Genomic DNA, 11855 nt, shown 5'->3' on the forward strand with positions numbered 1-11855 from the left:
AAAAATTGAAGAGAAATGAAAAGAAAAAAAGAAAATATAAGAAAGATAAAAAAAAAAAATATCGATTATTCATGATCTCATTATCAGTGATAAAAATTTGTAAGTAAAATCTATAATAAGATTTTTGCTTCACCTTTCGATGTGATTCAACATATCTTGTAACACTTTGAGAAGTAGTTCAAACTGCTCGAGATTCAATGCTGGGTTAATAGTTTGAGGTAGTAAAGAAGGCATTGCTCTAGTTGCCATCCAATTCACAGATAATCCATATTTTTTGTCGTTTAACATTAATCTGTAAATCTCTGTAGAAATCGAATTGTAACTGCAATCCATCAGCAACAATAATTATGTATTGTGTATCTGTATATATACATACGTATGAATACACTCCATTCGAAAGTTACAAACCAATCATTGTTTTTCGTGTTTCATAATATATATAAGATATTAATATATCGTGAGACACTATTGGAAAATTAATTCTAGATGATACAATATATAAAAAAAACGAACACAAAAATGTCCAATAAATGCATATTAGCAATTTAAATTAAACGAAATCTTTATATATTAATTTTTGTGTTTGTTTTCATCTTTAGAATCTATCTTTCTAAGTATCCAATAAATATATCAATATTATATAATATATGACTTTACTATAATGATATATACATATTATAATGACTTTAATATATGTATATTAATGCCATATATTATATACGCATAGTAATGCCATATAGTTATTTATATTTTATATTATATAAGTATATTATATAAGTTTTATATTATATAATATATTACAACAATTTTAATATCGAATAAGATTGTAAGATTTTTTTATAAGGAGGTATGTATACGTGACATAACGTAATAAGGATAAAAAGATGATATATTACTTACTCACAACCCGTACGATTATCTCCGGTTCTTGAAGTTTTACATTGAACAATAATGGTAAGATACAATCGATGATTTTTTGCTTTTCCAAACGATTTAAAATACAGGGTATCACGTTCATAAGTATTCGGGAATCCACTAAATTTTTTTCAAATGCTTGAAGTAATTTCGGCAACACGATGTTTCGAACAGCCTCGTCGTGTATGTAATCAGTCACATTCGAAACGGCTACGAACGCTGCAGTCTACGAAACAATTTTTCAATGTAATAAACTTTATTATTTTTAAAATAAAAATATCAAGTTGAAATCACACGATGTATGACATTAGAAGATTTTATTTGTATTAGAACATTAAATAACTATTTTCTTATCTTAAAATTTTACATGTGATTGTAATTTATATTTATATAATTCATTCTTTCTAATTATTCCCATATCTACGTACCTGCACTTGAGTAGTTGAATTCTCAAAGGATGTGTACAACATCGGAAGCACTTCGCTTTCTATATATTCTCGAGATGTTTTTTTTAATATCAAATGCAAATTTTCCAGCAACGTAACCGTTCCGTGAACCGATTTACGATTCGAGAAAAGCGATCTACGCGAGTAAATTAATTGTACGAATATAAATAAGAAAAAGAATTAATCTTTCTATAACACTTACCGTAACGATGGAAATACAATTTGATCGTATTCCTCTTGTGTACTATTTTGCACGATATAAAGTACCGGTTGTAGTACAGCCGATTGAACTTCTTCACTTTCCAATTCAGTTTGCAGATACGTCCAAATATGTTGATACCAAAGTTTCTATAAATTCAAATACGCTTTCATCTTTGTATCATAGTAGAAAAATCCTTATATTATTCTTGTATATAAATATTACCCTTGGTATATAAGGTAATATTCCTTTTAAAGTAGTTGTATAAAAATGCTCCTTTTGCAACGCGTCTTTCATCTTACTGACATCGAGAAATTGAAGCGCGTATACGGGTGGATCTCTGAAAGATAAAATAAAAAGTTACTTTTTTTCTTTTTTTTTTTCTTTTAGAAAAGAAATGTATAAAAGATACATTTAGAATAAAAATTACATACTGAAAATACTTGATCATGGATAAAACTTGAATGGTTGGCCTCTTCTCTGGATCGATGTGTAAAAGTCGAGAAACAGCTTCTCGAAGAGGAAGGGGAACTAAAGGTAATATCACATGAACTTGTTCTTCGAGCTATGGGAATAAAGAAGGGGGGAGATAATTAAATATTGTCTAAAATATTGAAAAGGAAAAAGATATCACGTATAATAATATAAATCGTGGCACGTATGCAAAAAGAATACGCGCAAAGAGAAATTTCGAATCAAAATTTCATCTGATTACTTACGTTTTCTAATTGTTTTAAATACTCGGAACAGTTATGATTCGCTTGAATCAATGGTCGCCCTTGATTGAAAATTGCGCATATCGTCATACCAAAGCTGTACATGTCGCTATAGAAGCCCCCCTCTTTCTTTTGCTGTATTTCCGGTGCTATATACACGAGATTACGAATATTTGACAATGTGAAAAATTGAAAGATAGATTAATGAATTTGAAGCTCCATCTAATTCTTACCATTTTCATATCCTTACCTATGTAATCGAGATTCGGTTGCGTCATTTTTGACATGCGATTGGTCCAAGGTTGCAACGATATCATTGGCAACTCCTTCATTTTTTCTAGAAAAAATAAAAAAGAATATATATATTGAATTCGAGAATTGCTCACATCAAAAATTAAACTGTCACTTACCGATAAATTCGAGACCTGACAATTTCCAAGTGCCCCTTTTGGTAATTATAATGCTCGCGGGACAAACGTTCCTGTGAAGGACTTTGCGTGTTCCGTGAAGATAAAGTAAAGCCTCTGTGATCTAAGGAAAGAGAGAGAAAAAGAGAAAGAGAGAGAAGAGGAAAAAAGAAAATACAAGAGAAAAGGAAAAAAAGGTATCCATAGTCTAAGATAAATTTAAGTGGATATTTAATATAAAATCGATGGATTTCTCACCTGCAACAATCCATATTTGATCTCTATATCGAGTAACTCGTACTCTTTCGTGAACGGAGCACGATGACTAGGGGTTGAAGAAGTTTGTTTCGTTACGTTAGTCGACGATTGGCCGACGTTATTCGCTCGTTGCTCTTGATAAGCTAAAACGTTCGCAAGACTAGCGAGAACTGGCTCCGACGCGAATGCCAAACTATCAGCGCATTCTTCCACCTTGTATGCCTAGAAAGATAGACAAATTCTAGAGCGATCACGCTTCGTATACGAAAGCAATGAAATGAGAAAAAAAAAATGGAAAAAAAAGGAAACATCTTACCTGCAGGATCTTTGGATGAGAAACTCGTTCCATTTGTCGTGCTCCGTTTCGTAAAATTTCCGTAACCGCTTCTTTCCGCTTCGGCTTGTGAAGTTTATCGACCGATCTTTTGTCGAAGAAAAATATCGAGACTTCCTAAAATGAAAGAGAAAGAATTAATTTTAAGAACAAAATTTTTCACGGATACTATTCTTTTTTTTAGGAAAAAAAGAATATCGTTGCATCGAGAATTAATATTAACGAATAACGAATAAGGGTATTGCACGCTTTTTGAGAGTAAAACTTTCGAGAGAATTGTCCTTTTTCAAAGAAGTGAGACGACATTGATTACGCGATGATAGAAAAATAATTGTGGAGAATAAATCTCGAGAGTTTTACTTTGAAAATATATATATTCGCATCCTAAACGAAAGAATTGGATAAAAAAGTTTTGAGATATTACCTTTCGATCCGCTTTCGTGTATCCATTGTATATACGCCAGGCGTTTTCGGGTCCTGCTGTAGCCGTTTGTTTGCCAACGTCGTACAAATTCTGAAGAGGATTAGGAAGTAGAACGCTCGGTGTCGAGCCACTACTTTTCGACTTGGCAAACATAACGACACTTATGTTAATCCTCAATGTTCATCGAATCACTTTCGATCGTGTATCAATCGCTTCTTTCAATTTCCTTTTGTAATCGTCTTATCGGACGACAGACACACACCTGCTATAGCCTGATCAAGCATAAATCTTTCTTTAAATTGACATATTCTTCAGTCGAACAATGATAATCGATCATTCTCATATTTAAATATATCCCAATGTTTTCCCCAATTTCCCTATTCACGTCTTTTTTTTTTTTCTTTCTCCCTTCTGAATTTGCGGCTCTACTTTCTCTTCTTCTCCTTACGCAACTCCTTATCGATTTACCACCTCATAGTACCTCCTCATAGGCAATCCTGTATACGTGCTCCGCGACGAATGAGTATAATTCGAAAGATAAAAGCGGATCGCATCCGATAAGATCGCATCATTTTGAATCGTCGTAACAATCAGAAATAAACGCATTTTTCGTTCGTTCATCCTCGAGTTAGATAAATACAAGAGTGTGAAGGATTTTCAGAGAAACTGTATTCTTGATTAATTTACTTATTTTTTTTTATGTTTTTTTTTCATATAGATTTGTCCAAAATGTGAATAGATGAGAAAAGATTTGTTCGAATTTTAATATTTATTTAAATTAAATTTCACTGGGTTTAAAGATCAAAAAATTGCTTTATAAAATAATTTTCAATGATGTAATTTGATGTATGATTGGAAAAATGGAAAAATTATTTATTAGTGACAGTTTTGTTTTTTGTTTCAAGAGGTAATAATTAATAAACATTAAGTTTTGATTTAGGATAAAAAATTTGTATCGATGATATGATCGATAGGAAAGAAATAGCGCGATATTTGTAATTTTTCTCGAATAACGAAACATTCGAAACGTTGCGAAAGTTATCAAAAATTTGATTGAAATCTATGACTCATTCAATGAAGCTGTCCAGAATTAACGATATTGAACAGATTGTTTAAAATGTGATCTCACGACTTTAATTCTCATCAGGAATCAATATCGATATACGTATAAAGCGAGAAATTTAAGAATGGCATATCGATACCATATTCATCGAAATTATCCATCCAGATGACTATGCTCAATTGAAACTTGATTCATTTAACACAAATCCGCAGAGAACTCGATCGATTCGAATATGTATAATCCATGCATTGCTCGGTCAATTATTCAAAGAAGCAAATAGCAGTTTATCATTATGACGAATAATCGCCTACGAATAATTTGTTGCCCTTCGTTGAATAATATGACAAAATTAGATACTAGTAACCAGTAATGTATTAATGAAATTATGATAAAACAATAAATGAAAAAAAAAAAAACGAGATTCAAATACATGGAGAAGATTAGATAAAATAGAAGAAACGAAAAGAGAACTGGAGAAAGACGAGAAGGAAGGATATAATAAGAATATAGATGCATTTAGAATGAAAAAGAGAGAGTATGGCGAAGGAGGGAGAGAGAAAACAAAAGGAAACAGTGGAAAAAAGATTGATAAAGGGGACGAAGAAAAAAATGTAGAACTACTGAAAGTTCAGAATGACTCACCTGTTGCCGACGACAACGAGAATAGAAGCACTATAAGCATGAAGAAACCGAAAGAAGGGTAATGCGCGATGCGCGATAGTTCGGAGCACGCGCGCGCCGCGCGAGGATCGCGCGAGGAATCCAAAGGAACAGTAGGGCACGATTGACGCGCGACTGCATCACTATTCGATACGAATTGTCACACACTTTTCGATAATCTTTTCTTCCTTTTCTTCAAACTGTCACTTAAATATCATCACTGATATTGAACAATTCAATAACCATCATGCCATGGACACTTTGATCGTTCGTTTTCGATATTCGAAAATCAACGTATCTTTATTTCTTCCTTTCTTCCGTCGTCTAATCCACGTTTTTATTTTCCTTCTTTTTCCTGTTCTTTCATTTGTCGTCTTCACTAACGTGATATCTGACACTTGAGACGTATTAAACGTCGTTATTATTGCTGTTTTCGTTGCTCTCGTATTCGCGTCTATTTTCGTCTTTGTTCTTGTTCTTATCCTTGTTCTTGTCCTTATTCCCGGCACTATTTCCGTCTTCGTTTTCGAGTATTTGCCGAGTTAATTAATAATAACGATAATGGTGTAAGTTGGCATTATCATTGCGATAATCGATAACATTATAAAACTTTCGTCTTCGTTTTCGACCTCTTTTTTGTTCTCGATGATGAACGTTGTACGAATTAACGTTGATATATTCGATGGAAGAGCGAGAAAGTCGCAAGGAAATGATAAAAAGACGCATGCGCGTCCTCCGATCCCGGCTATGGCTTTGGCTACGACCTCGGCTCCAGCTTGGTTCCGGCTCTGGCCAGGGTGTAGGTCTCTGCCTGGAAATTATAGGTCTGGGCTGCAGGTAGCTGCGGCTGCGGGTCACGGGATAGCGGATAGGGGTTAGGGGATGCCATACTTTGGTCTAAAAGTAGGGAGAATTAACTGGGAGAGGTAGGGGTTACCCTATCGCAGCTTACAGATTACGGATTACCAATTATGGATTACAATTTACGAATGTGGTGGGACGGGAAAATGAGAAGAACAAACGACAGAAGCAGGAAGCGTGGGATTGGAAAAGGTGAAGAGAAGGTGAAAATAGGTCAAATTAATTCTTATGTATATGCATAATATGTATATGTAATGTGTATACATGCTATATATGTATACACACATTTATATATATTTATACATAACTAATTCCTCTGTATATACATTACAAATTTTCTTATTGATTAAATGATTATAAATTCATGTCAAATTATTTAATCAAATATTTTTTTATATTTTCTGTTAAAAAATACTACTTAATTTTCTTTTTTTCTTCTATAACTTATGTGAAAATAATACATTTATTAAAATGTTTGATTAAAGTTGCTGTATCAATCAAGTTTTTAATTATTTGATCGATATTATAAATCGAAATAAACGATTATATATATATATATATATCGATTATACATCACACATCGATTATATATATATATTTACGCATAAAAAAAACGTACGATAATTTAAATCACTTTCATAAGAAATTCATATTTGTAATTATTTTATAAAATATTTATAATTTCTTAAATTAAGTAATTTTAATTTTAAATTTATAAAAAGAAAAAAAATTTATAGAAAATTTATATCAAAAATGTAAAAATCTTTCATTTTTAATATTATTATATTACTTAATATTTTCGATCTATCGATAGAATCAATGATATGTAATTTACCTTTTTTAAAAATCGATTAAAAATGATCGATAATATATATGACATATTTAATCGCCTTCAGAATTTTATATCTATGTATTTATAACATATAAAGTTTCATATTTATAGCATTCACAGATGTATTCCGAGATAATTAATTATAATTAATTTCCTAACGTCGTTATTTCGACATTTGAAAACGACATTTAAATACATTTTAAGCGCGCCTTCTCTCGTCCTCCTCACTCGTTTTTGAGTTTTGTTTTTTTTTCAGTCTTCATTCTTCATTCGCTCACTGAATTTTAAAACATATATGTCCTTATTATTCGAAACACAACACAACTTCAATCTATTATTTTTTTAATAATTAACTCTTTTATATTACAACTATTGAAGATATTACGATCCATTTTCTTCTCCCCTCTACACACGCAAAATTCTCACGCGCTCTCTCCGTTCCTGTCATCGTCTGTTTCAACTGTCATAGTCACTGCACTAACGCCATCAACCCTTGGACGTTTTCCTTGTTTGCTTTTAAACGGTAAATAAGATTTATTTGCTCGCTGCATGGGAGGCATTAATTCACGGAATATGGATATCGAGCACGATCCAGGGCTCGCTGCTGTCTTACAATATTTGATACGCAGGTTAGTTCAATGTTATCTCGAAGGCGAAAGGTTTAATATCATTGTAGATCATTCTTATGAACGTGTGTATACGTATGCCTGTTGATAGAAAGAGATCGAAAAAATTTAGATACTAAAAAGAAAAGAGATGGTAAACGAATGACAGAAAGGTAGAGAGAGAAAGAACGAATGAGCAAGAACAGGAGGAATTCTAACCTCTTTGTAAAATTTGTTGTTTATTAAATATCTCAGTAGATACGTGATAATTTGCTTTTTCAAAGCAAACATTAGGTTCCTTCAAGGAAATCGTTTAGCTTTATTGTATTTTTTTGTTTTGCCAAAATACTTTGACACCTTAATCTGTTTTGTATCTTTCGATAACCTAACCTTCTTTCTCACCATCTCTTGTCGACTTTATCATTACAAAATCGAAATTAATAGTTTCCGTTTTGATAATTGCAGCGGTCAACTGAATATCATATCTTCGGATCATGATGACTCGGACGAAGAATATGCTGCAAATTCACAACCTCCAAGAATTACGTCTGTGCCAAATACATCCAGACTAGATGTTTGTCATTCATAAATATATGAAAAATTTATTTTTAGTTATTCCTTAATGTTCTATTTTATTGTTTTTTCCTTTTTAGAAAAGTGAAATAAGTCTTGCCACAAAACAAGCATGCGGATTTATAGATAACATTGATAAACGTAATTTGTCTGTGACATCAATGATTCAAAAAAGAGCTCTAGGCCCTAGTTTTAGTACAGGAGAAAGGTGCAGAATAAGTAGCAATTTTTTACCAAATAAAATGCATCAAGTTGCTAAATATAGTACCAAAGCATTTTGTGGTTCTTATTCTAAAGATGGAAGATTTTTCTTAACTGCCAGTCAAGGCAAGTTTTTTTTTATATTCAAAGTTAAGTTATTATTTATTATAGCTTTAATTTTTTACATAATTCATTAAATATTTTGACAGATAAATTTTTACGTCTTTACCGAACACATGATGGAGATTTTGTACAATTCAAAACTATTCCTGCACGAGATGTGGGTTGGAGTATTTTAGACACAGCATTTAGTCCTGATGGAAATTATATTGTTTATTCTAGTTGGTCAGAATGTTGTAAGTATATACTGTTGAAAGCAACATGAATCAATTATAAACTTGTTTCCTTTATTTTTTTCTTTCCAGTATATCTATGTCCCGTTTATGGAGATTCAAGTGCACAAGAATCATTGTCATTATGTCCAGAAGATCGAAGATTTTGTGTATTTTCTCTCGTATTCTCCAGTGACGGCCGAGAAATTTTAGGTGGAGCAAATGATGGTTATCTTTATGTTTACGATCGAGAATGTCATCAACGGGCTTTTAGAGTATGTATACAAATATTCTTTTGATATTTAGCATTTCATCACTTATTACCTACTTATTTTTTTTTTTTATAGATCGAAGGTCATGATAATGATGTAAATACAGTTGCTTTTGCAGACAATACTTCTCAAATCTTGTACAGTGCTGGAGATGATGGTCTTTGTAAAGTATTTATCATCCATTTATATAATGATTATTATTGATTATTATATGTTATAATATATTTATACATATCTATAAATACTATTTTTTAATTCCTTTATTTACTCTTTTGTTTTGTGATTTGCTCAGGTTTGGGACAGAAGGACTTTGAATGAAACCGATCCACATCCTGTTGGAGTATTAGCTGGTCATATGGATGGTATAACGTATATTGATCCGCGTGGTGATGGTCGTTATTTGATAACTAATAGTAAAGATCAGACGATTAAATTATGGGATGTTCGTGCGTTTTCTGATCATAATGGTGAACAAAATACGCGTAAAGCTGTTGCGAATCAAAATTGGGATTACCGATGGCAACGAGTACCAAAGCGATGTCAGTAATAACAAAATCAATGACATTTTTTTTGTTTTGTATTTAAATATGCTTAATACTTTCTTAATTCATATCTCAATTAAACAAAGAAATCTTTTTCTTTATTATAGTGCACAAAGCAAGAAATATGTTGGAAGGTGATACTAGCATTATGACCTATCGTGGTCATTCCGTTCTTCAAACTTTAATACGTTGTCATTTTTCACCTTCGTCTATTACCGGCCAAAGGTATATCTATACTGGATGTGCCGCAGGACGAGTAATAAGTAAGTTTTTATTTTATTTGTATCAAAAATTAAATTTATATATTACGATAAATTTATTAACCATTTTGAATCCGTTTTTCAGTATATGATGTCTTAACAGGTAGGATAGTTAGTAGTTTAGTAGGACACAAAGGATGTGTACGTGATGTTAGTTGGCATCCATTCCATCAGGAAATCGTTTCTACGTCTGTAAGTATTATATATATATATATATTTGAAAAAAATTATATTTAAATGTAAAATTATTATAATTAATTACATTTACATAAAATAAATTTATTTCAGTGGGATGGTGCCATTGTTAGTTGGCGATATGCTGGGAAGACTGCACTTGATAATTCTGATTCGGAAGAAGAAACTGATGCAGAATCACCTCCGCGTACTTTAAGACGAAGTCAACGAATAGCTGCTCAAAGAGCTAAGCACGCAGCAGCGTGTTGAGTCTCGTAGATTTTAACCGGGAAACTGAATGTTCTCGGGAATTCAGTCTTTTCGTTCCTACGAGGAAAAAGTTAACAATGCCTAGTGTTTGCGGCAGAAAAGTTTTACATCGGTGACTGTTAATCATCGAAATTCAGGAGACTAACTTTTTCTACAAGACTGAGTTTTTATTGAATACGCACCTCTACAGAATCAATGCTGCCATTCTGGTCGGTATAATATAATGCGTTATCAAAACTATATGCATATTGATAACGAAATAGACGAGGTACAACAGCACCGACTATACAATTCATTCTCGTGGAACCGAATTTGTTTTTACTCAATATTTAACTATCTTTTTCATATTAAATCTGAGTGGAGGAAAACGCGTTATTATTTCGTACTATAAAATGCATAACACATTAAACAAAATATATGTATATTATATAAATATATGGTATACATACATATATGTATATATGTGTGTATATTATTATTATGTGAATTAGAAAAGTTTTTTTGACACGAAACGAAGATCTTTCTCCGTCACTTTATTTCTTTTATTCTTCTATCTTTTACTCTTTATTTTCCTTCCCAATATCTATCTATCACATTCTTTTATTTTAATTTTAAAAGAGAAATGTCTTCGATTCATATCGTATCATAGCACTAAATTATCTATAAATTTTTGTTTCAATCTCTGTTTTTTGGAAATAATTTTACAAAAATATATACTCAATCCAATATTTTCTGTTAAAAAAGAATTATTTTTCCTCCGTGTAATTTTTTATATGAATAAAAATATGTATAATTTTACAAATAATAAGAGGATATGGGAACTATAAACGAGAATGAAGTAGATTAATAAAAGAAAAAGATGGAACGAATCTGTGGTTTTTACAAGATAAGTTTGTTTTTCCAAACTGACCAAGTGCGAAAAGGACGTCATGTGTACATTTTTCGATGTACGTATTTTATTAGGTATGTTTAAATGTTGCATACAAACTCCCAAAAATGTACAGATATACATAAATATATAGAAACATTACATATACAATCAAACACAAACACATACACATACATACACACACGTACAGGGTGTTGACAGTAAACAAATTTACACTTACGCGCGTGTATATATTTATATATACATACATAATGTTATATTAAACATGTATACTAATAAATTACTAGAAAATAATATAGTTTTTATATTTTCTATAATTGTATTCCCAAATAACTATAATTCTATTTAATATAATATTTAATATTGCATTATTTTAAATTAGAAAAAATAATATTAAATTGAAAAATTATTATCATAGAAAAAAAATAGATATAATTTATTTGATTAAGCATAAATATTTGTTATTTTTATTGCTTATATTGTATAAAATTAATTAATAATTTAATACGATTTTATTTATTATGAACAATCTTTTTATATAATTTCATAAATTTTATTATAAATTTAAATAAATGAATATATATTTAATAAAATAATATAAATGTTTCTTTTATTTTTTTAT

General features: G+C 30.9%; 3 protein-coding genes across 8 annotated transcripts in view; 1 reads left to right on the forward strand and 2 right to left on the reverse strand.

The window, feature by feature from the left end:
• The window catches only part of LOC102681732 (SCY1-like protein 2), a 12759-nt gene extending 6186 nt beyond the window's left edge, over positions 1–6573 (reverse strand). For 2 of the 3 annotated variants that reach the window (XR_004150477.1, XM_031510355.1), the window contains exons 1-12: positions 3700–3852; positions 3258–3392; positions 2942–3163; positions 2687–2807; positions 2527–2613; positions 2280–2425; positions 1995–2125; positions 1786–1900; positions 1564–1709; positions 1344–1497; positions 901–1141; positions 134–302 (exon numbers count right to left, since the gene is read on the reverse strand). Coding sequence is in view for 2 of the 3 variants with exons in the window: in XM_031510355.1 (XP_031366215.1) it covers positions 134–302; positions 901–1141; positions 1344–1497; positions 1564–1709; positions 1786–1900; positions 1995–2125; positions 2280–2425; positions 2527–2613; positions 2687–2807; positions 2942–3163; positions 3258–3392; positions 3700–3852 (1820 nt within the window). In the remaining variant the exon portion in view is untranslated. Of the gene's footprint in view, positions 1–133; positions 303–900; positions 1142–1343; positions 1498–1563; positions 1710–1785; positions 1901–1994; positions 2126–2279; positions 2426–2526; positions 2614–2686; positions 2808–2941; positions 3164–3257; positions 3393–3699; positions 3965–5400 lie in introns of those variants that run through there. The other variant, XM_006615491.2, reaches the window with a different exon arrangement.
• Positions 1–11527, forward strand: part of LOC102681421 (DDB1- and CUL4-associated factor 11) — a 22867-nt gene extending 11340 nt beyond the window's left edge. Inside the window, exons 1-10 of one of the 4 annotated variants that reach the window (XM_031510357.1) lie at positions 7398–7744; positions 8186–8294; positions 8374–8620; positions 8704–8850; positions 8920–9101; positions 9174–9266; positions 9391–9637; positions 9748–9903; positions 9986–10092; positions 10189–11527. In XM_031510357.1, coding sequence (XP_031366217.1) covers positions 7665–7744; positions 8186–8294; positions 8374–8620; positions 8704–8850; positions 8920–9101; positions 9174–9266; positions 9391–9637; positions 9748–9903; positions 9986–10092; positions 10189–10344 — 1524 coding nt within the window. In that variant the 5' untranslated portion in view covers positions 7398–7664 and the 3' untranslated portion in view covers positions 10345–11527. The other 3 variants (XM_006615490.2, XM_031510358.1, XM_006615488.2) reach the window with 3 other exon arrangements.
• Positions 10096–11855, reverse strand: part of LOC102679786 (kalirin) — a 39551-nt gene continuing 37791 nt past the window's right edge. The window contains exon 30 of the mRNA XM_031510352.1: positions 10096–10116. The gene's annotated coding sequence lies outside the window, so the exon portion shown is untranslated. The remainder of the gene's footprint in view (positions 10117–11855) is intronic.

This window comes from Apis dorsata, unplaced genomic scaffold, assembly GCF_000469605.1.
Source record: "Apis dorsata unplaced genomic scaffold, Apis dorsata 1.3 scaffold_223, whole genome shotgun sequence".
Taxonomy (NCBI): Eukaryota; Metazoa; Arthropoda; class Insecta; order Hymenoptera; family Apidae; genus Apis; species Apis dorsata.